The sequence below is a fragment of the Haliotis rufescens genome, unplaced genomic scaffold (genome assembly GCF_023055435.1).
Source record: "Haliotis rufescens isolate VD_foot unplaced genomic scaffold, xgHalRufe1.0.p SCAF_4, whole genome shotgun sequence".
Taxonomy (NCBI): domain Eukaryota; kingdom Metazoa; phylum Mollusca; class Gastropoda; order Lepetellida; family Haliotidae; genus Haliotis; species Haliotis rufescens.
Window position 1 is genome coordinate 37,427,530 of NW_025964112.1, and position 25,315 is coordinate 37,452,844.

The 25,315-nt window shown below is 40.3% G+C and overlaps 1 protein-coding gene across 1 annotated transcript in view; it reads right to left on the bottom strand.

Moving 5' to 3' along the window:
• Positions 1 to 3,240: 3,240 nt before the first annotated feature.
• LOC124134691 overlaps positions 3,241 to 25,315 on the bottom strand; it is a 40,192-nt gene continuing 18,117 nt past the window's right edge. Inside the window, exons 2-15 of the mRNA XM_046499708.2 lie at positions 11,287 to 11,373; positions 9,786 to 9,848; positions 9,350 to 9,508; positions 8,853 to 9,074; positions 8,503 to 8,655; positions 7,909 to 7,986; positions 7,520 to 7,699; positions 7,263 to 7,307; positions 6,956 to 7,127; positions 6,191 to 6,384; positions 5,706 to 5,886; positions 5,371 to 5,538; positions 4,883 to 4,973; positions 3,241 to 4,621 (exon numbers count right to left, since the gene is read on the bottom strand). Of these exons, the coding sequence (XP_046355664.2) occupies positions 4,553 to 4,621; positions 4,883 to 4,973; positions 5,371 to 5,538; positions 5,706 to 5,886; positions 6,191 to 6,384; positions 6,956 to 7,127; positions 7,263 to 7,307; positions 7,520 to 7,699; positions 7,909 to 7,986; positions 8,503 to 8,655; positions 8,853 to 9,074; positions 9,350 to 9,508; positions 9,786 to 9,848; positions 11,287 to 11,373 (1,862 nt within the window). The 3' untranslated portion in view covers positions 3,241 to 4,552. The remainder of the gene's footprint in view (positions 4,622 to 4,882; positions 4,974 to 5,370; positions 5,539 to 5,705; positions 5,887 to 6,190; positions 6,385 to 6,955; positions 7,128 to 7,262; positions 7,308 to 7,519; positions 7,700 to 7,908; positions 7,987 to 8,502; positions 8,656 to 8,852; positions 9,075 to 9,349; positions 9,509 to 9,785; positions 9,849 to 11,286; positions 11,374 to 25,315) is intronic.

Here is a 25,315-nt window from a genome sequence, read left to right on the forward strand (position 1 = left end):
TTATCCCACTGACCCACGTCGCTTTGTGTGTTATCCCACTGACCCACGTCGCTTTGTGTGTTATCCCACTGACCCACGTCGCTTTGTGTGTTATCCCACTGACCCACGTCGCTTTGTGTGTTATCCCACTGACCCACGTCGCTTTGTGTGTTATCCCACTGACCCACGTCGCCTTAAGTGTTATCCCACTGACCCACGTCGCTTTGTGTGTTATCCCACTGACCCACGTCGCTTTGTGTGTTATCCCACTGACCCACGTCGCTTTGTGTGTTATCCCACTGACCCACGTCGCCTTAAGTGTTATCCCACTGACCCACGTCGCTTTGTGTGTTATCCCACTGACCCACGTCGCCTTAAGTGTTATCCCACTGACCCACGTCGCTTTGTGTGTTATCCCACTGACCCACGTCGCTTTGTGTGTTATCCCACTGACCCACGTCGCTTTGTGTGTTATCCCACTGACCCACGTCGCCTTAAGTGTTATCCCACTGACCCACGTCGCTTTGTGTGTTATCCCACTGACCCACGTCGCTTTGTGTGTTATCCCACTGACCCACGTCGCCTTAAGTGTTATCCCACTGACCCACGTCGCTTTGTGTGTTATCCCACTTGACCCACGTCGCTTTGTGTGTTATCCCACATCGCCTTAAGTGTTATCCCACTGACCCACGTCGCTTTGTGTGTTATCCCACTTGACCCACGTCGCTTTGTGTGTTATCCCACTTGACCCACGTCGTCTTATGTGTTATCCCACTTGACCCACGTCGCTTTGTGTGTTATCCCACATCGCCTTAAGTGTTATCCCACTGACCCACGTCGCTTTGTGTGTTATCCCACTTGACCCACGTCGCTTTGTGTGTTATCCCACTGACCCACGTCGTCTTATGTGTTATCCCACTGACCCACGTCGCTTTGTGTGTTATCCCACTTGACCCACGTCGTCTTATGTGTTATCCCACTTGACCCACGTCGTCTTATGTGTTATCCCACTGACCCACGTCGTCTTATGTGTTATCCCACTGACCCACGTCGCTTTGTGTGTTATCCCACTGACCCACGTCGTCTTATGTGTTATCCCACTGACCCACGTCGCTTTGTGTGTTATCCCACTTGACCCACGTCGCTTTGTGTGTTATCCCACTTGACCCACGTCGTCTTATGTGTTATCCCACTTGACCCACGTCGTCTTATGTGTTATCCCACTTGACCCACGTCGCTTTGTGTGTTATCCCACTTGACCAACATCGCCTTAAGTGTTATCTCACTTGACCCCCATCGCCTTGTGTGTAATCCCACTTGACCAACGTCGCCTTGTGTGTTATCTCATTTGACCCACATCGCCTTGTGTGTTATCCCACTGACCCACGTCGCTTTGTGTGTTATCTCATTTGACCCACGTCGTCTTATGTGTTATCCCACTTGACCCACGTCGTCTTATGTTTTATCCCACTTGACCAACATCGCCTTAAGTGTTATCCCACTGACCCACGTCGCTTTGTGTGTTATCCCACTGACCCACGTCGCTTTGTGTGTTATCCCACTGACCCACGTCGCTTTGTGTGTTATCCCACTGACCCACGTCGCTTTGTGTGTTATCTCACTGACCCACATCGCCTTAAGTGTTATCCCACTGACCCCCATCGCCTTGTGCGTTATCCCACTTGACCCACATCGCCTTGTGTGTTATCTCACTTGACCCACACAGCCTTGTGTGTAATCTCATTTGACCCACATCCCTTTGTGTGTTATCTCACTTGACCCATATCGCCTTAAGTGTTATCCCACTTGACCCACATCGCCTGGCGTGTTATCTCACTTGACCCACACCGCCTTGTGTGTTATCTCATTTGACCCAAATCGCCTTGTGTGTTACCTCACTTGACCCACATCGTCTTATGTGTTATCCCACTTGACCCACGTCGCCATATGTGTTATCTCATTTGGCCCACATCGACTTGTGTGTTATCTCACTTGACCCACACCGCCTTGTGTGTTATCTCATTTGACCCAAATCGCCTTGTGTGTTATCCCACTTGACCCACGTCGTCTTATGTGTTATCCCACTTGACCCACGTCGCCTTATGTGTTATCTCATTTGACCCACATCGCCTTAAGTGTTATCTCATTTGACCCACATCGTCTTAAGTGTTATCTCACTTGACCCACACCGCCTTGTGTTGTCAAAGGCGCCGCGATTTGCTGTGCAGAGTTGCGTCCCTTTGGCACGCCAGAAACCCATGCCATGATTATGGGTTCGAATCCAGGTTCGGCCCGATTATGTTTCTAGGTTTGTCAGCACCATACTCGTGCTCGTGGGTTTCACCGGAGTGGTAAACGTCTGAGACATGCATCACTTCGGGCTTTCCTCCCACATTAAGCTGACCCGCCGCGATACAACTGGAATACTGTTAAAAGTGGCGTTAAACCCAACTAACTAACTCACTCACTCACTCACTTACACTGGAATGTGCTGGGGCGAGGATGCAGAGAATGGTATCCTGGGTAGAATGATCTGACGTGTTCAATCTAATCAGACTGACAGTTTTGAATAATTATCAATTACGTTCAGTTCCTCCCGAGTTCTGCTTAGTGATAAAAGGGAAAGGCTACCTCAGTCGCCGTTTCACATGAGTGAGTTCGGTTTAACGCCGCTTTGAACTAATCCTGATCCTGGCACGGCTAAGGGGTGCAAGTACCATACCATCTTCTCAAATGCGTCAAAGCTACCCGACCTGTTGTAGATATGTACATCAAAGTTGCAGCAACCAATAAACTATATGTCTTCTTTGGAATAAACCCGACCCGTGAAGATCCGGGGTAGAATAGGTCTTCAGCAACCCATGCTTGACGTAACAGGCGGCTATGGTTGTCGTTAGAGGTACTTAATGGGATTGGGTGATCAAGCTTGCTGACTTGGTTGATGCATGTCATCGTATCCCACTTGCGTGCATCGATGCTCATGATATCAATCACTGGATTGTCTAGTCCAAACTCAATTATTATCAGACCGTCGTCATACAGCTGGAATATTGCTGAGTGCGGCGTTAAACAACAAACAAGCATACAAATGGAATAAAACCCGGTTTTCCCAGCGAGTGCATTAACCACCGAACTACCAAGCTTTCTGGTACTCTAGGAACACAATGTCCGAACATGACCCCTGGTCACTCTGGTGCGTGGATATACCGTTGACCACACAAAAACCGCACCGTTTGTTCCCAAAGTAAACACAAGATCAAGTTCTGAATAACATTTAATAAATATCATATCACCATGGCCATGGCATATGTGTGAATGTATACAAAGTGATGTCTATTTACATATGAATATTGCACCGGGGTATATCAATATGTATATACAATATTTACATCTATTTGACAAATTTACAAGACAAACATATATTCAATAACTTAAAATATCTAACATAACAAATACATGTATATTTCAATGTAATCCCAACTTCTCAGAAAGAAGACCAAATATTGAATTGAAAAATAAACAATTAACGACAAATGTCTCCATCCAAGGTAATCAATTATCGCAAAGTGAATTACATATTTAGGAGAAAAAATACGATAAGTTAGTTATAATCAGTTTTTAATGGATAATTTAAAGCTAATTCCCTCGGAATAATAACTGGAATAAGTTTCACCGTGTAAAACAATGTGGAAGACTGCAGAAAATATCACAGATTTTTCTTTTTTCAACTTGAGACATTTGACTAACATTGCAGTGGCTTCCTCCAATAAAGAACAATACCCGTGATGAGCACAACACTTTGGCAAAACTGGCACTAGTATTATAAATTAAAGCCTTTGAGACACTACATCCCTCCATATGACATGTCATTCCGTCTTTTTACGATCAAGTGTAATCGAGTTACAAAAACAAATTAGACATAAAGATGAAATTTTGAAAAACTGAAACACCGAAAGCAATGGTATATTTGTGAATGGGTATGATAAGGGCTATCCTTCTAATTTTGTATTTTTACCACAAATATTTTTTGGGATTCACATCGAGGGATGATGTGACCTTTGACATTGTTATCCCGACTACGTGACTGTAAAGCGTGATTGTTTACGACTACACCGTGGGAATATATGTCCTCCTTCTAAAAAATCCCTCAGGAAACTAACACAGATCACCTGTATGGTCTGTCACCCAGAACAAAGTCTCACAGCGTGTCTTCAGTATTGCATCCTCTAGCTGCCGAAGGGCCCACGTGCGGATATGCACCCATGTGTATTGAGATCAGTTCACTGGTTCACATTCATGCCTCGTGGCATGTACGTGCGGTACGAGCAGCACGCGCAGAACGTGCAGAGCGTGGAACTCGCACTCATCGATCGTCTCAGACAGCTGCCCCCAGAAAGTCAGGACCGCGACTTCGTCAGGTTTCCTTGATTCGAAATTCGATTTGACACAAAACACCAAGAAAACAAGCTCCATCGCCAGTCCTTCCTGTAGCCTAGCAACGGTTGCTAAGCATCATTGGGACAATCGCTACAATTGAGCAAGTAACAATTTGTTATCCTAGCGTCCTTCCGATTTAAGCATGAGTTCCCGTTTGATGATATATATCCAGGGGCGTTAAACTGACACTAGGACGGTCGATATACTGAAAATAAAACAAATACAAAATAAATAACAGCAAATGTGCTTATATTGAACAAATTAAATCTATTTAATCATATTGACAATTAAGTATATGCGTATAGTATCCATTATCTGGATTTTGTACCTCAAGACTACCATTCCGACAGAATCCATTTCTGCTCTACATCTTATATCGACACTCGGCAAGTGTCAAAGACCGGATAACTCGACTTAAATAGTTTGTATGAATATTAAAAGTGATAAACCCTGAATCAATACTTACATAGTTGCTAATTCCGAGAGCTGTGTCCGCGTCACTGAAGGCACCAGGACCCGACGAATCATCGTCACCAAAATAAGAGTAATCCATGTCCCTAGAAAAAAAGGTTCTCACATAAGTCATGGGTATACTAATACATACACACTTACTCACACAACAAGCAGGAAGTAGGAGATTCTTGTATTATGATAACCATGTTGAGAAGTAAAGAAATCACGAACACACATCGTCTGAAGAAGTTGATAACGCCAATTACAAAATTCTCTACAACGAAAACATTAATATTTTACATTTACTAATTATAAGAAAGCAACCTTACTTAATTCAACAAATTCCTACTCGCGGGATTCACCAAAGTGGTAAATACCAAAGACCTGCATCGCTTCCTGGCTTTCCTCCCACATCACGCCGTTATAACCAAAATACTGTTCGGAACGGCTTTAAGCCAACTCACTCACTCACTCACTCACTATTCAAGACATTATACTTACTCTTCCTTCTTCTTCCTGAAGAACGCGATGTATATACAGCACGATGCCGTTGCTATGACCATCATGGCGGCACCGACTCCAGCACCCACGATTTGGCCTATGGTGTAGGATGGACTCTGAGACGACGGGGCCTGCTCGCACTTTGTCCCTGAATATCCCGTCCCACATCTACACGGAGAAAAGAACACGATGTAAGACGTGGCATAGCCCTATGTTACTTTAAGAACTGCTATTTTGTCATTACTATTACCCATCATCATCATCATCATCATCATCATCATCATCATCATCATCATTTCCAGATAATAATGTTGACCCGTTCGTGTTATACTTACTGGCAATATGGTTCGTAGTTGTCGTTGATTTGACAGGCGCCTCCATTTTGACATTCATCAATTAGTCCTGAACTGTAGCACTTGTGGTGGCAATAGGTTAAAGACGCTTCGTTTCGTACACATATGTACTCGCTGGGGCAAGCGTTGTCTGCTTGGCATGTGTCCTTTAACAAAAGTTCGGCTGGAAAAGAGACATGGTTACATGTAAGAATTCACGTATGTAGGAATTAAAAATACGAAATGTGAAAATTCCATTTATTGATAACTAAATATTCATTTCAATCATAAATTTAGACTCGAACAAAATATACTCACTTCCAAAAGAAACGCAACCCTAAAATGTAAAATTCCGAAAGCGAAAAGATATTGGATATATATATCAAATTACCTTTTGATTTTCAGACATTTCATACTTCTTTAAGATGAGCGTTTCTTTTGGAAGTGAGTATATATTGGGTGGAAGGTATATATTTTGGAATTCGTACCTGCTGGTTTAACGACCACTTCTTCCAGTCCTTTGTAGACAACACTTCCATTTATAATCATATTGTTGACCGCAGGAATACCAATTGTAACCAAATCGTTCAGCAGAAGGTTCTGAGACTGAGTGGTATCAGTGGTTCCGCGCGCCCCAGTAAGAGTGATCACTAGATCCCAGTCCATCGTCACACGGTTGTTTCTGTAAACAATACATTGCAATTAATTCCAGGGCATTTGATTGGCTTACCAAGCAATTATTTTTGAATTAGTGTTTCCATAAACCTTAACATAGTTGGACCACTCCCACTATCAGATACTGTTTCCTGATTGGATGATACAAGAATGGGCGGTGCTTGTGTTGCTTTATTGCGCTCGTTGATGTCATATCCTTGTCTCCAGCTTTTTGTTTTAATGAATAAATGAGCAGTTTGTGAAGTTTTATTGTTGATTTAGTTATGAATGAGAATTGACTGCAAATATAGTTTTGCGTTTGAAGAGGTAAAAACGCTGAGATTGCTGAAGCCAATTCTTAAATAACACTTAGGACAATCTGTCTCATCATCATCATCATCATCATTATCATCATCATCATCTATCTAGACCCTGACTGACATGAACGTATGCTAGGAGTGTGATCTAGTGGATAATCCAGTTCAGTGAAAGGCAAATGAAAACACTGTGTCGATAGATACACCTTCACCTTCTGCTTGTTTAAACCGCGTATTAAATTCATTTAAACCACCGAAATGTGAAATTGCAACACTACTCACTCGTCAAGGCGAATATTCTTCACAACGGCTTTTGTTCCCTCAATTTTGCTGAAAATGCCGTCCAACTGCGTCTTGAACATGTCTTTATAGCTCGATTTTTCTTCCGGTGTCAGGGTTCCGGTGTCATGTTTTTGCTCCATGGTTATGCTGAGTGGCATCGTGAACGATGGGGCTGAAAAATAGACCACATACTGATGTGATTCTTTTTCAAGTAACTTTTGTGCTATCTTTTTATCATCTTGAAAAGTAAGACACGTAGAATGTAACAGATATGAAATGTTATTAACTGTGAAGTATCGGTACTTACTTTCTGTGGTATCCGTCGTGTTCATGAAACTAGCGCCACCACCATCTGTAGAAAGAAAAATGTATAAATATATTTACAAATCTAGTTTTTAAACATTAATGGAAAACGTTTCTGCTTATCTATGAAAAAGTCATACAAGAATTAATGATAATAAAATCATATGTTACAAACTGTAAGTTCAAAGAATGTTTATTCATATAGCTACCAAGTTCAATCCGGTTCACACAAAATCAAACATTCGTCAGGTGTTAACATACCTCCTGACCCAATAGCCTCGTCTGTCTGAATCTGCCTCTTGAAGCGTCTTATGATCTCTTCAGCTTGTTGATCGTTGGAGTAGATCTCGTTGGCAAGAACATCCTCCTCTTCCTCCACGACCTCCTCCAACAGAGGTTGCAGTGCGGGCTTCTGACGAACGACAGCCTCGGGGTCGAGTCCTGTAGCAGAATGTAATCAATTGTATTTATTGTCCAGTGTCTGTCTAACGATGGGTACTTGATGCTCGCAAATTAAAATCAAAATTTTCTGGAATCAATACGCTAAAACTATTGTATTATTCTACGTGAACTGAGAAAGTCAATATGTTATGATTTTATGAATAAGCGTATTTCAAGACTATGTAAATTGCTTTTCTGACAATTCTTACCATCTCTCTGGAGCAATCTTCTGTGAAGTGCCGACTTGTCAGCTTCTTCAGTTTTCTTAACTTCTGGCTTTATGTCTTCTGAAATATAAGACCAGTATAAATATATTTCAAGCACAAAGAAAAAAATCTTAAGAACATAACCATTCGTTTGAATAAGGTAGTCTGTACAACTTCCTTAATGTACACTGATATAAGAAATAAGCGAGCGAATTAACACTCAGGAAAATGCATATGTTTTAAGCACGGGGACTAAAGTCAGAGATCGTTTGCCAGTTAACACCAATGTTAATAATTCGAAACATTTTATTTAATGTGTTCACTGATTTCTTCCCGTCAGTATATTCACTACTTTATGCCACACAAGGCGACTCTGCTTGTCGTAAGAGGCGACTAACGGGATCGGGTGGTCAGGCTCGCTGACTTGGTTGATGCATGTAATCGGTCCCAATTGCGTGGATCGATGTTCATGCTGTAAATCACTGGATCGTTTGGTCCAGACTCGATTACTTACAGACCGCCGTCATACAGCTGGAATATTGCTGAGTGCGGCGTAAAAGAACAAACTAAACCAAACCAAAACTACTTTGTGCCCACCTTTTATCTTCATTGTCTCCACCAAGTCGTGTTTGATTGCCTGCTGATTCAGCCTCTTTGCTTCAGCCGGCTTTACCTTCTTGTTGCTAACGAGGATGAGGTCCTCCGTCTCCAAGAGGCAGTCGATGTCCTTCTCCGGATCACACGGTTCTTCTGTAATATTTAAACATTGCATTTAAGTGCATGAGTTGCATCAGTATTTAAAACCAACCAAAGCCTGTTACATCAAACTGAAATATATTGCATACCGTTGGTAGAAGGCAAGCGTTAAGTTCTGTGGTGAGATAATCATTACATATCCTTGTATTTGAATTGGATCTAGAAATATTGAATTCATGCTGACATCTTACCCTCGTCAAGGATTTGCGGACTGCGTACAGGTTTTGTGTCGGTCTTGATAGTTTTAACTTCAACCTTTTTCCGATCATCAACAACCTGCAATGGTTTTCTGCCTGTTGCGTGTGTGGGTTTTTTGTGAACCAGAATCAGATTCTCTGACTCTATTTCATTCGCCTCTTGTTTGACCACGGGTTTTGGTTTCGGTTTATCTGCACCCTTGCTGACTTTTTTATCTGTGAAATAAATTGTTAAGGTGAAAGATAACGATATGTCTAACGATGCAAGTCACAGATTAATTATCGTAAATGATAGCTGTAAAAGGTATCCGGTCATATCCGAACTTTATGATATTTTACATTTTACGAGAGCTTCGATTGCTTAGCATTACATTTCGCAAGTCTTACCGCAGATAAGCAAATATTTATGTAGGCGTGAGGGCACGTCGTCACTCCTACTGTGCCCAATATCAAGTTAACAAATATCTGGGTGAGGTTTTCAAAATGCTTACCATGTGACTGATCTTGTTTTTTTGGTGTAATATGAGGAACGGCAGGTTTTGGATTTTTGTGTGTCTTCAGTTGAACTGGAAGCAGCTGTTCACTGGAGAATAGATCTTCATTATCCCCCCCATCAAGGGGAGAATCGTGGACGAACCACTTGGGGTCAGCTAAAAACATAAATTTAAAAATCAAATAAAACTAAATTAAGTTAAATTATTATTCGAAAATAAATAAAAAAGAATGAAGAAAATATAAAATACATTATTATTAAAACAATTCATCGTTTTTAAAAAGATAGTTTTATAATATGTAATTAGATGATCATGTATTTAAATTTAACAAAAATTTATATAAGAAAGCAGATGAAAATCAAACTTTAAGAATTTATTTTATTGAAATTTAATTTTCAATGAAATGTTTTCACAAAAATAATTGAATATTCACCTATCACGACGGAAATGCTTATCCAAGTGATGGCCAGTATAATCCACAGATTCATCGAAATTTCTGAAATAGTATAGAAACACACTGTCAGGTAATATCTCCTTGTAATACTCCAAGTCCAAACTTCCTACAGTGTAATGGCGTGCGCTTCATGAACCAGCACGAGCGCTCACATGAACCAGCATGTACGCCGCTTGGAAAACTAATGTTCATGTGATCATAGTTACTGTCTAAGTATGAGTGAATTGGCTGCCATTTCCCACCGAAGCTTATATAGCTGTTATTTTGGTCTTTTATTGTAGAAGAGAAAAGAATTATGACGCAGGACAGTTATTATTGCCGCCAACCAATCGTAACCTTGCAGGGTGTGTCTAACGGTATCGGGAGGAGCCACTCCGCTCTCCCCGTTGTCACAATAAGCGAGAATAAGCGTTGCATGAGACTGTGCCATTCATGTACTCGTCGCTATTGTGGGGCAACTTTGTTCAACTGCTTCACTTACGTCAAATGACTGTTGCTGACGAGCATGTATAACGTCACTTGCATGTTGTATGTGTTTCTTATACAATCAACTCAGCGTCATATCATGATCAAGTACTTTCAAGTCATGTGAACTGCACTTTAGGACAATTCAGAATTGTACAACGAACTCTACCGTTAGCTGAGATGTAATATGATATTAAAAAGGTTTTTGTCGCTCTTATATGAATACAACTTTTTCAGAATAATTTGGCACACTTCTGTTTTCATTAACGGGTATATTTAATTCCAAATGTTAAGCCAGAAATGGAATATTCATATGTCAATAAAATGTTCGTGACTTTACAGTTAAAAGGTTTGATTTAAAACTAAAACTTAAACGTTTTATTGCACAGGACTTTAATACATGTATACTTTGTCATCGTGAATCGTACAAATCATTTTCACATTTAACGCTGTATTCTTTGACCATGGTCCTATCATAATCTCATCGAGTCTGGACCAGATAATCCAATGATTGATAGAATGAGCATCGATCTACGCAATTGGGATACGATGACATGCATGAACCAAGTCAGCGAGCCTGACCACCCGATCCCGTTAATCGCCTCTTACGACAAGCATAGTCACCTTTTACGGCAAGCACAGGTTGCTGAAGACCTTTTTTACCCCGGATCTTCACGGATCGCGTGGTTTCCGAGTGGCAAAAACAAATGGCGTTATCCTTATTATGGCGCCCGGAGAGCGGAAGGTCCGGGGTTCGACCCCCGACCGCGTCATACCAAAAGACGTTAAAAGATGGTACTTGTTGTTACCCTGTATGGCGCTCGGCATTAAGGGGATAAAATGCACATGCAATGGAAATCACTGGATTGTCTGGCCCACACGCGATTATTACAGACCGCTGTCATATAGCTGGAATATTAAATTTGCCGAATGCGGCGTTAAACAACAAACAAACAAACAAACAAACATGTCGCCACAGAAGCAATGGCTACGAAAACCAGCTGGTCACACCTACCTCGTCTGCTGTCTTTAAGCCTCGTCTGATGCAACGCTCTAACACGGGCTATATCTTTCCTTCTGCAGCCTCCACTAAATTTTCGATCTGTAACATAAAATGTGGTAAAAAAGTAATTTAGATACTAGAGCGGTATCGGGTATTATCGAATAAACGGCTATTACCAAACAAAATTTCATTAAGGCATTTTTTTTCTGTAATCGCTAAGAGCATTGTTATCGTATGAGACCTTCCTCTTTCGGCGGAACCGTAACCTGCTTCAAAGAAAAAATTAAGACACGCAGAAAAGAACACACAGGAGGCAAACAACAGGCTTTTATCGCCAACATATATATATATATCAAAATGTATAAATTTGAACATTAATTAATGACTGGTATATGTTGGCGATAAAAGGTTTCCATCGTATCCCAATTGCGTGCATCAATGCTCATGATATCAATCACTACTGTCCATGGGGAATTAAAAACTGACCGTTATATTTTTTCAAGTATCATTTGGCAAAAGTATGAGGGGGGGGGGGGGGGGGAGTTGGGGGGAAAAAATGTTACAAAAATAATTGTTCACGGTTACACCTTACCACAAGAGTTTACCTAGAACGCTAGTGTCTGTAAGGGATAATCTATCATGTCAACTAATATTTGTTTGTTGTTTGTTGTTTTACGCCGCATTCAGCAATATTCCATTCAAGTCTATCCTGCGCATGCATAATTATTTATTTTACAGGTGTGTTTCGCATTGACTTTAACCCGTTTGCTTCATCATCATCATCATCATCATCATAATAATAATAATAATAATAATATAAAAATAATAATAATAATAATAATAATGTGCATATTTATAGTCCCAAAGCGTGGTCAAAGCGTGACATTATTTCCCCGGTCAGTGTGCCAGCGATTTTCATTCTCAGCTCCCTGGGGAGTGAACAACCCAAGCTGCCATGCGGTTGGGCGCGAGAAAGTTAACAGTCATATAATGGAGACACGTATGCAAGCCACTCAGCCCATAATATCGTTCTGTTCGTGTGGACTCTACCTGTTATGAAAATGGAAGTCTTAAGTTAAATATTGAATCTATCAACTGTACGGGGAAAGTTCTCTTATATCACTGTAAATAGCCGATTTGTATGCAATTTAACAACTAGGCCACTTAATCGCGGTATTATTGACACTGGTGTGTCCGGTAAAGGCGGACACGAATAACAAAAGTGGTCCGTGGTGTCAAAACATGAATCTGTATGGCTATAAGAGGCCCATGTATTCAATATCGAGCTTAGGAAAATATATAAGAAAGATGTAATTGATGAAGATATAGCAAGAGTCCGAATAGTTAATCTGAACCACTCGTCACAATATGGCTGAAACGCTGCCGATATAACGGTAAAATATAACACTCACTAATTCATATCAACAATCAAATCTGTCAATCTTTCTCTCCGTCTAATTTATGTATTATCTATATCGATCTGTCATCGATCTATCAGTCCTTGAACTCCTTTAACTAAATATATCATTGAGGTGAAGTAACGTTACTGTCTCAGCACTCAGATTGGTCGTCCGCTACTGATAACTCGATATGAATACTTACTACAAGGGCTACGAGTAAACAATTGTCACTTTTTGATCATCATCTTTCTAATAGTATCTATCTATCAACTAATCTATCTACTCTTCTATTTATATATCTATCAAATACACTTACATAGTGCTGTTATCCCGTTATCCTTTACTGATTTTTCAGTTTAACATTTATCAGGTATGAGGTACCGTCTATAGACTATTGCGCAAGTGGTCGTCACTATACACTAACACAACACACAATTACAGAGACGGTATCTATGAGAGTGCACGTTCGTCAGTGTCAGTTATGATGTCATGCATACGATCAAGCATACACTACATGTACACCAGGAGGCGTTATGAATAACGGTGTCTTCAGTTCATGCTCCGCTCAATAGGAAGTTATTCCATACCCGTGTCGACGAGGGTTTAAGGTGTGGTGGCGTTTTGTATATAAATCATGTTTGTTCTGCATTTCGTATAATTTGTATTGCTGAATTTGTCTACTTCTTTTCAGCTTTTCAAATGTTGACATTGCACTTTGTGTGTTGTTTGATTTAATCACTCCCAGGAGTACTTAACGGTTTTTTAGGATGGGCGCTGTCAGTTGAACTTACGTTTCGGTTAAATTGTTTGGATAAATTGTACTGGTAATATAAGATTGTTCAACCTTACGGAAAGGAATATTTCTACGTATACATCTTCCGATATATCCTTGATTGTATTTTGTTGCGTTTAAAAATCTCCGACGACACTTTAAAGAATTTGCTGTAATTATTAAGCATTCTTATGAATATTTTCTTATAACATGCATTCACGTTGTACATTATGTATTATACATTATACTTTATACATTATACGTATCCATTCATACGATTTCCATCACCATTTTATCTTTGTTTCGAGACAAATATTCTCTGGTCTTGATGTTTGGAATTCTACTTAACATAAACTTTTAAAACTTATAAAAATAAATAACCCTATTAAGAAAACCAAGAATAATATTTTCTAAATATTGATAGTTTCAAACCTAGGTCTTTTATAATATTTGCCTAGCAAATATACTAACAGATGGCCTCACCCACGTCCAATAAGCTCCTGCCCCGGGGCCACTAGGGGTCTCCACTATGACTAGAATCTCATGGGAAGCGTACACTGGGACTATTCTTGTGTCACTAAATACGTAGCTTAATACGTTGTCATTTATTAAGTAAGTATCCCACTTGCAAGCCAGGTCAAGGCACTGTTTATTATCAACACCGGCTCGAAACTGTATATGTTTTAGTGCAAAATAGCGCATCATCATCCGAGATGAATACAGATGCTGAGAGGTCACGATTAAATCAACATGTCATCGCCGGGAGGTTATATACCCATACAGCTCTTTTGAAATCATCGCATCTGTTTCAAAGAATTAATACATTATAAGATTCACCTAAGAGAACCCAGGTACATCGTACACAAACAACAACCATCCATGTTCTCCTTTAGCGTGTGTGACAATCTGGACAGTCAATGAGGCTACTATACCGCGAGGTTGTCAGAAAGCAAATTGGGATATTGTGAAAATGAGATCTTTCAACACAATTGCCCTGATATACACTTGATGTCTACATACAAACGGCATGGGAAATAGTCCTAGAAATATTTCATTATAATTCATCATTGGAGCACATCGTTTTTTGACTCATCACAATTGTGGGAGCGCTGTAGTATTGGTGGTATACAAACGGCTGACTGACTATACTATAAGATATGTATCGTTGTTATTATGCTTTATTATACTTCTAGAGACTTGGTTTAGCCAACGTGTCTGAATGCCTTAGAAGTATGTCCATAAAACCTTATTAAATGTACTTATTCATAAGAACTCTATATACACCTGCTGTGAACGTATGACATGAATTTAAAAGGTTCGCCAGATATCCGTTATTGTACTGTAGTATTACAATAGTTCTTCCAGTTGAAAGTGTTGTATATATAAGCGACAAATCCCTTTCCAAATTCATAAAAAAAATGTCTGCTAAAAGCAGAGTCGATGGTCCATTCCGACCATGTCATGATCATATGTTGATGAATCTATCCAAAAGAGATGATACCAGGTGTTCGCAAACAGGTGAGCGTATCCTGCCCCAACGACGACACCAGTCGCAAACACATGCAAAGGAAAGTCAATTGTTCAACCGCAGGAAATGCAGGAATGTTGCTCGACATAAAGGGAAAGTTGACTGTTGGAAAGTTGAAGTCATCTCTCTTGTCATACAGTCTTGTGGAGGGTGTTTTACCCTTCTAAAGTAAGCTATAAAAAAATGCGTTTTAATGCTTACATGTTGATATAGACAGTAATTACCAAGAACGGCACAGGATGACATAACATGCATCATGTCACCGGCAAAATATGTCAAGGAGCAATTATAGGGCTGGTATGAGAACAGAAGGTGCGGTTGACATGTACCACCCATTCACTGACGTGGCTGTTGCCTTGTTTATTCTGCCAGTTTTCTCCCATGTTAGTTATTTATGAGGACATATTCAACACACAAACACATGTTTTAGGACCATAACTTTTCAAAGCTAGGCGTTTCGCTACGAGTAGCACCCAGTATCGCGGAAGAGCCCCAAGAGTTAATGACTGTTTTGAATATACTAGGTGTGCTGCTGGTTTTTCTTTCCACTTGAGTAGGTAACAATTGGGTAGAAATAAACAGGCAGATTAACATCTCAATTTACATTGAACTGTTTGCACTGTTATCTTGGGTGTGTCTCGACTGCATAACACATGTATTACGAATTAGGTTCACGGGTGGCCCAGTCGCCTGAGGCGCCTCAATCCGTTGGGCAGAGTTACGTCCCTTTGACAAAAACTGTAATCGTGGGTTCGAATCCCGGTTCGACGTGATTATATTTCTAGGTTTGTCAGTATACCCGTGCTCGATGGTTTCACCATATGGTACACGTGTGACGCCGGGGCCCCGCTCCATAACGCGGTCGTAGCGTTAGGACAGTCGTAAGTCTACGTTAAAGTATGGGAGTGACGATCACCTCAGCGCAATGTTCGCTTTATGGAAAGCGGCTCAGCATCTCTTCGGGTTTTCCTCCCACACTAAACTTACACTTCGTGACATAACCGGAACACTGTTCAAAGCGGCGTTAAAAACCAGCCCACTCATCATTCAGATTGTATCAATACGCAGTTTTGGTTTTATTTGAACTGTATATTCGTGGATACAATAACTCTCCTTCCAAATATCTATTGAAGTGCTAATTTTTCCTCATTCTATTTTAATATGTATGCTTTTGTCATTCTACGATAACTACCCACTGCAACTGTGCTGTGTCATGCACAATATTTTTTGTTTCAGACTGCAATGTTTTCACGAAGGAGCTAACAATCAAGTCAATGCATATGGGGTGTTCATTGAATATGTTGACGAGAAATCCTTCCATATATTCCCCTTTAACATAGAATAACTGGCTCGTGAAGATCCGGGGTAGAATAGGTCTTCAGGAACCTATGCTTGCTGTAAAAGGCGAATAACGGGATCGGGTGGTCAGCGTCGTTGACTTGGTTGATGCATGTCATCAATCCCAATTGCGTGGATCGATGCTCATGATATTAATCACCGAATTGTCTGGTCCAGACGACTCAATTATTAACAGACCGCCGTCATATAGCTGGAACATTGCTGAGTTTGACGTTAAACAATAAGCCAACCAACCATCCAACATAGAATAACTGTAATTGGGAGCCTGTTAGCGAGTAGGAGTATTTGGAATTAGTATCCGAATGTTGATATCCGATGCTGTGTCTCCCCCCCCCCCCCCCCCCGTTGATATACTTAATATCTTACATGTGAATAAGTGAGTATGGTTTTACGCCGCCTTTTGCAATATTCCAGCAATATCACGGCAGGGGACATAAAAAAATGAGCTTCACATACTGTACCCATTGGGGAATCAAACCCGGGTCTTCGGCATGACGAGCGAATGGTTCACGCATTAAGCTACCCACCGCTCTACAGTGTAATCAACGATTGAAATAAATAGCTTAGAACGATAATCGTTTTTGCGTTGAATGTACCCAAGCAGTCAAGATGAATAAGTCGTGTGTGGCAATATTTGGTTTATTTAAACCCTGAAGCGAATTCAGGTCCACTCGGTTTGTTCCGTTATAACATAACCCCTCGAGCGGCAGTGGAACAGCGACATTGCCTGTTCACTGTAAACCGCATTCCGACCGATCCCTCCGCATATAGTTCGTACAAATATCGGCCGATTCTGATAAAAACTGGTTAATGGAAATATGGTATACAATTTTATATCGAGCAACGTTCAATAAGGGCCACGGTTGTGATAAGTGATTTAATAGCCACGTGAATTAGTTAAACTAGAGAATGCAACACCAATGTTGATTTCTCCGCATGCAATGCCGAACTGTGGGACAGAGGTTCGGCGAGTGCCCTGCATCACTTAAGTTATCATTATTGTGTCAAAACGAATCATTTTCAACATTAAAAATAATAACTATCCACTAACATTCCATTTTATACAGAAGGAGCTTACTGTATTCTATGAGTTAAAGTATACATCCACCATCATTTGCAATTGAGATTATACTAAACTACGGTTATAACGAACTCAAAGGGACCACTAATTTTAGTTCGTAATAACCGTAGTTCGTTATAGGCATATATACAGCATTTATACAACAAATGGTCGGGACATACATAAGTTCGTTATATCGGTCAGTTCGTTGTAAGCGCGTTCGTTATAAACGTACTTTACTGTATTTCAAAAAGCTTTGGTCAAACTGTCATATTTTATTTCTTTGAATGCATTTTTTGTATGCAAAACTGTGTAAATGCTATGGATTAAAAAACAAATTGTTAACATTATTCGTTAGGAGCCAGCTGAAATACCAACCAACTGAAGAAAAACGCACCCGCATTTACACGCCATCTACCCGTATCTGCATGCCATGTGACTACACGTCGTTCACATTATCAGCACGCCAAGCACCTGTATGGGCGCGCCAAAATACCCGTAGCTTGACACATTCCCTAAAGGAATAAATGACGTTCTCCAACGTTTACTATCCCGCTCTACCTGACATCCACTACACTCCTACTGGTTCTCCATCGCTTCTGAGCCTGTTCCCCCCGTGCGGACAACCCCCAATCCTAGCCCACCCGTCCCCATCAGCTCTCAGAACCACCCTTCAATCATAAGCACGATCTGGCCACGCCCTTAAGATATAGCCCGTGTTTGAACGAACTGAAATAGGAGTTCTTTAACAATAACGGCTGTGGAAGATTCTCCAACAAATATCCATCTTAGAAACGAAACACACCTGCTGCTCATGAATAGGAGCAAGACGTGTCTGAGATTAGAATATTAGGGGAAGAAGCTTATGTGATGCTTTGAGGATACCTGTTCATTTCATGTGCAGTCGGTCGTGTGAACATACAAGAGACTGATAGTCATTCTATTTTAACATAAAACATAATTCTTTGCTGAATTAGAAAGTGATGATATTATTGGCTTCTGTTGAGTCTAGTCGTGTCAGTAGGCTGTATATTTAGGATCCAAGGACAATCTCATTTAATCCAAGTTCTTTCCCTTGGGTATAATTGTCTCCAAGCTATTCTAGAATCACATCGTTAAGAGGGGATGAAATCGTCCTGCGTATTTTACTTTGTGAACATTATTAAGCTGTCCGCCCAGGTGAGTTTATAATGACGCCTGCAAGGTGTGGTCCTGTTGTGCACGACGCCGTTTCAACCCTCCACAGACACAACACACGTAAAAATAATTTCATTCTAAAACATTGGTTTAATAAGAGTATTCATAGTTTAAAGATTTATGAAGCACCAACAGATTTTTAACATTTGAAGAATTACAAAACCAATTTCAAATTAAAGGTACTATACTTGACTACACCAGGGTAATGCTAAATATCGCTAAATCATGGAAAAAAGCAATAAATGGCAGATCTTCTTTCACAGCTAACTTATACATAAATAACATTTTGAGAGACTTGTTGATAAGAACAAAGGGCTCCAGAATATTTTATGATAAACTTATAGCTACAACTAACTTTTCTCTGATGTGTGATAAATGGGAAAATGAACTTAATCAAAGCATTTTATGGAATAATGTTTTCTCTAATTGTAGATTGTGAACCAATGATGTTAAACTAACAGATTTCCAGTACAGAATCATAAATAGAGCTCGATATACCAAAAAGGATGCTTTGAAAATGAAGTTAATAGATGATGATATATGCTCATTTTGTCTCTCTGAATCTGAAAACTTATACCATGTGTATGTAGAATGTGTTTTTATAAAGGAATTTTGGTTAGAAATTGAAACGTACCTAAACTCGAAACTTGCATATGATATTCATATTACCATTCTGGATAAGTTATTTTGCTACAACAAAAACAACTACCTGTTCAAACACATAATTCTGCTTGCAAAAAAATACGTTCACCAGTCAAGCACGAAGAAAACTCCATTATGCTTCCCTTTTTTCATAAAAATATTGAAAGATGTATGTAACATAGAAAAAATCATCGCAATGAAAAATAGTAGTGTTAGGAGATTCGATAGAAAATGGAAGGAATTATCAGCCTACTTATTATAATTTCTCAGTCAATCAATAGATGTACTTACCCATATCTGATCATGTTTTAAGATCATATTAATTGCTTGATGTATATACCTTATGTACCAGTGTTACATATATGTCTACTGAATTGAAATAAAAATATTTTTAGAAAAACAACAACACACGTAACCACATGATGTTACAGTTTTCAAATAAAATACAAACACAAAAGTCTTTTTTAAGTCGTTTTTCGGATTTTCAGTTCAAAATATACTGCCGCGCAAAAGAAAGTATACACCCATGTTTGATGTCGGCTAAAAGTGAAACTATGGAAAATGGGTATTCGATAGTGATGTATTGATAGTTGCTGTTTGGACGTTAAGTTTGCAGTGTTTCGACGACTGTGATTTCAGCCTTGTAACGTTTTGATAACGTTTGTAATGTTTGGTCCAATCCAATTTTGCGCGGCAGTTTTGCGCACGCTTTTCTAATTATCCAGAAATCACAACGGGCATTTCGTAACAAATTTCAGTGGCAGTATTGCGTTAAGCAGTTAAACTTTTGTCTAACGAAATCGTTGTTAATACCGCTGGCGGACTAATCAGAATACTGTATTCTTGTATTGCATGATTTAACATAATACAGTATGCCAGAGACACGGCTAGGTGTGCATTTATGGTTTAAGTCATCGATGTGCGTTGCAAGTACTCGGCTAACCTCAGTCTCATAGAGGCGGTCGGGTAGCCTAGTGGTTAAAGCTCTCGCTCGACACGCCGAAGACCCGGGTTCGATTCCCGACATGGGTACACTGTGTGAAGCCCATTTCTGGAGTCCCCCGCCGTGATATTGCTGGAATATTGCTACAAAAAGCGGCGTAAAACCATACTCACTCACTCAGTCTCATAGTTCATCTCGGCAAGCTTTGGGAGATTCAACATTGGAACGAAATTGAATAGTTTTTCTTGTTCAAGTGACGACCACATCACACATTAGAATCGTGACCCTTTTTGAATGTTGCTCGATATGAAATTGTATGCCATATTTTCATAAACCATTTAAAAAGCTTTTGTAAAAATCTTCTTTGTACGAACTATACGCGGAGGGATTGGTCGGTATGCGCTGAACATTGACATCAGCAATGTCACGGCTCCCTGCCCGAGGTGATATATATGTAGGTAACGGAACAAGCCGACTGGACCTGGATTTGTTTTATTATTATATATTATTGCCATTTATTGCAGTGTCACGGTCGGCACCAGGTGCTGCTGAACTCAAAGGCATGCAGTTGGTCCCACCACTCTCATGCAACATTCCTCTCAACCCCAACTCCACCACCCCACCCCTGGATAAAACACACGTTCCATATGAATCAGCATAGTGATACGAAGGAATCAATACATATCATTTATGGTCAACGCGTACATTATCCATATCATGACATTAACATATTTTCAGGGTATTTGGCGATGATTTGTATTAATAACGTGGATGTTGGGTGTAGCTGAGCCAAGAGCCTACACAGGTCAGTGAGTTTGCTCACAGTCAAAAAGGTTGGTCCTTTCAGTGGTGATGGTGAGAGTTAACGTGTTGTTGCTACAGGGTGGGTACGTCTGTATTATGCTCGGTTATCCGTTAAACGTCGGTTGTCGTCATTGTCATAGACATACGTCAATTGGGCCACAACAGATTTCATGTATTCAAAGTCATTGATGAAGCATTAGCTTCAGTACTCAATCGATGTGGGTGACATATATATTTTCAGTACTTTTTACTGGAAGTTTAATGATATTTTTTAATATTTGGAGTGAGTGAGTGAGTTGTGTATTCCAGTTACATCACGGCGTGTCAGTTTAATGTGGGAGGAAAGCCCGAAGTGATGCAGGTCTCAGACGTTTACCACTTCGGTGAAACCCACGAGCACGGGTATGGTGCTGACAAAACTAGAAACATAATCGGGGCGAACCGGGATTCGAACCCGCAATCATAGGTTTCTTTTGTGCCCAAGGGACGTAACTCTGCAAAGCGAATCGCGGCGCCTTAGACGACTGGGCCACCCGTGCCCCCTGAATATTTGGAACAAAGAATGAAACCTATATATTCGTTAATCATACCGAACATTTTCTTTGAAATCTTCGAAAATTGCAATTCTCCGCCTTATAATGTTTCACAAATTAGTGTTCTTATACACCGTCGCTATTACAGCATCATAAAGAAGTAATCCATAAACTTTTGTCTTCTTTGTCATCTGTCAACTCCTAGGAAATGCGTGTTATCGATCAAACAAGACCGTAATCCACCAAACCCGTGTCCGAGGGTGTTAAATGTCACGTAGCAGGAAGTCAACGTGGGGAATGTATTCTTTTTGAAAACTAATATCTTTTCCATGAAAAATTTAACCTCTGGCTTTACAGGAATACAATTATTCGTTTGACGATAACTGGATGTGCTAAAAAATATGTGAAAATAATTACATTGTTCGGCTTCACCTTCCACAGAATACAAAATGGCATGTTTTGATGCAGTTACCTAAACATATCCTGCATGCAACAAAAATCCCCATCCCTTTGAAATTTAAATGGTTAATATGGTTTTTATGCCGCTTTGAGCAATATTCCAGCAATATGACGGCAGGGGGCACCAGAAATGGGCCACACATCCAACCCAGATGGGGAATCGAACCCGGATCTTCTGCCTGACGAGTGAACACATTAACCACTAGGCTACCCCGCCAGCCCCCTCTAAATGAGTTTTACAATCAATAACACGGGGCAGGGGCGCTATGGAGTTCAGTTGTTTCATCTTGACATCACCGAAACTGTATATCGCCGCCGCCATCACACTACCCTTGGTGACTACAGGTCTATAAACAACTCTCAATGTTACATTCTCGAGGCATCTTGATAATTCCTTTGAACATCTCAACAGATGAATCACATGTCAGTCATATTGAAATCTCACACGATAGAATCCCAGTGTCATATCTATATATTCAACAGTTCCCGAGTGTGACGGAGACTATTACGTATTTCCATACAAAAGAACACATTCCATAACAGACAACGTGATCTACACAAAGCAGGGTTGCACATCATCATCGTAATAGGTGTTATTGTTGTTACTGCTGGCGGTCACAGCGCACAGCCCTTCAGTGGAGCTACAACTTCATGACCGCCTTATTTGTCTAGTGGTAGAGCGTCCGCCCGGAGTGCGGAAGGTCCGGGGTTCGATCCCCGGCCGCGTCATACCAAAAGACGTTAAAAGATGGTACTTGTTGTTACCTTGCCTGGCGTTCGGCATTAAGGGGCTAAAACAAGGACTGGTCGGCTCGGAGTCAGTATACTGTGTCTGAGTGGGGTATGCATGAAAAACTACCACATGGTATCTCAGTGGGCTAGCACTATAAATCGGCATCGGTCCGGACTAGTACAAGCAGCCACGCACACGCGTGCATGCACGTCGCTATATAAGTGCAATAATCTTGGACGCGACGTTAAACCCCATTTCACCTCACGTCACCTACAACTTCATGAACAGCCTTTCATTAACAGCTTTAAACTAAGGAGAAAAATAGTATACCGAGTTTGTTTTTTTCTATGTAATAAATTGAAAATTGAAAGAGCTATTGTTAAATTTGACTATGTCTGTTCAACCATCACCACATTCCTACAACAGATTCTAACAACGACTCTGTGGATTGGTAATTTATTATTTTAATTGATTCAATGGAGACTGGGTATAATAAATGAATTTGCAACCACATGACCCCTACGATGTTTGAAATGCTGTAAATTTGGGATGAGGGTGTGGGATGCTAGAACAGGCTAAATGGCAGTCCTATAACAACATTTGATGATATAAATTAAATAAATGCGATAAATCTCTTTTCATAAGACATCTCTGGTGAAAGAAGATTCCATTGTACGATTTCGACTAAATCATGCTGAAGTGATGATACAAAATGTTCACGAAAATGTGAGCATATTCTGCTCCACCCGTTACAAACACATGCAGAGGCAAGTCATCTGAAAAAACACGGGAACATATGCAACAAATGTACAAGTCAAAAGTTTAGGGAATTGCATGTGAGATCAACTTGGTCACTGATGCCTCAAATTTTAAAATCATGCCTACCTTTAAAAATTTTGAAAGCTTTACTAGGGCCTTGAATGCTGTAACCCCGATCAAACTATCTTTAACGCTCTTTGGAATATTTGCATAAGAGCATTCATCGGGGACGAGCCTTGTTCCACAAACCGACCTCAACGCAACGCTCATTGCAGGTCTATCTTAAATATTAGGACAATGAGAGATGGTCAGAATTTGCCGACTAAGCCATATCTTTGTAACGATTAAGCTTCTCCCCATCTTTCAGTAGACATCCATGATTTAGATATTAAGCATTACAAACAGAGTTGTCCGTCGCTCATGAGTCTGGCCTGAATAGACAGCGTAACGCCATGCAACCCAACAATGACATGGACCTCATATTACAGATTCGCTGATATTCGGGTCGCCACAAAATGATAGGAATTCTTCCACAGCTTATCGGTGTCCCAGACATCACTTAAAACCCACACAATTTTGTCCATACAATAAAGATCTCATTGCTTATGGAGGTGTCGGCAGCCTAACGCCACAGTTTGACCCGCCCATTGTCCACTGGCCGAAATACGACCGGGTATTTGTCCTCCCGTTAACTCCGCACTGTTTGGAATCGTGCGCGGAAGAATACATTCAGCACAGCGCACTCGTTGAACGAAACACAAGGTCGGACGTGACGACGCGATTATCATATAGTGCCCTGGAAATATTCACCCCATTCCGCGCAGCTTGTGTTGACATGTAGTGGTTTTATCTCACCATTATTTCCGCGTCTGCGAGCAGTTTAATAGAAAATGTTATCTGTCCTTAGCCAGTATATGTTGTCTATAGGACTACCCCCTGTTATAGTAACCTAGAAACCCATGTTGTCAGCCTCTAATGAAATAGGGCCCACGTTTATAAGCAAGCCATACGTTTCGTTGTTGACATGCTGGAACGCCACGATTCGACCATAGAAAGAACATTGATTATGACCTCTTTTTCCAAAGCATTCTTGCCTATTAAACAACTAGGGAATGTGCATAAAAAATATTCAGACAATCAAATATAACAAAAATAATTTCGTGCTGATTTTGCCCATATTCGGTTATAACACTCTAAACATTCGAGATGTATTTTCCGAAAATGAAATCTAAATGTATATACTATTATGCTCCACAACCTGCTTCCCCGGGAGATTTTGTTTGGGAGAGATCAAGCGATATCTCCCAGGAGATTTCATTAAAATGCAGACGTCATCGTTACCATGACGTCACAATCAAATTACATCACTCGTCTCTTTGCTGTCGAAGCTGGCTAGCTGTACCTTTTTACACTCAAGACACTGCTTATTACTGTTTTCGAAATAAAAAATAGATGAATAAAATTGGGTGATAAAAGAAACTTACTTGTGTGTCTTTTGACACAATTTGTTTATCCACCAGTGTTGATATATTTCATAGCAAAAGACAAGTTTAGTATTTTTTAATCATTTTGAATATTTGTAATGTGCGTGTACCTTGTTATTTTTTATTCAATATGTGAAATAAGCCTTTCGTTGAAATTTAAAAGCGACAAACTTCTTCCATAATCATAAGAAATATATGCTAAAAGCAGAGTCGCTTGTACGATTCCGACTATATCATGAGCATGTGTTTATGAATATTTTTTTCAAATAGTGAAGATACCAAGTGTTCGCGAAAACGTGAGCTTATCCTACCCCACCAGTGGCACCATCCCAAACACATGCAAAGACAAGTCAATGTTAATGGACGAG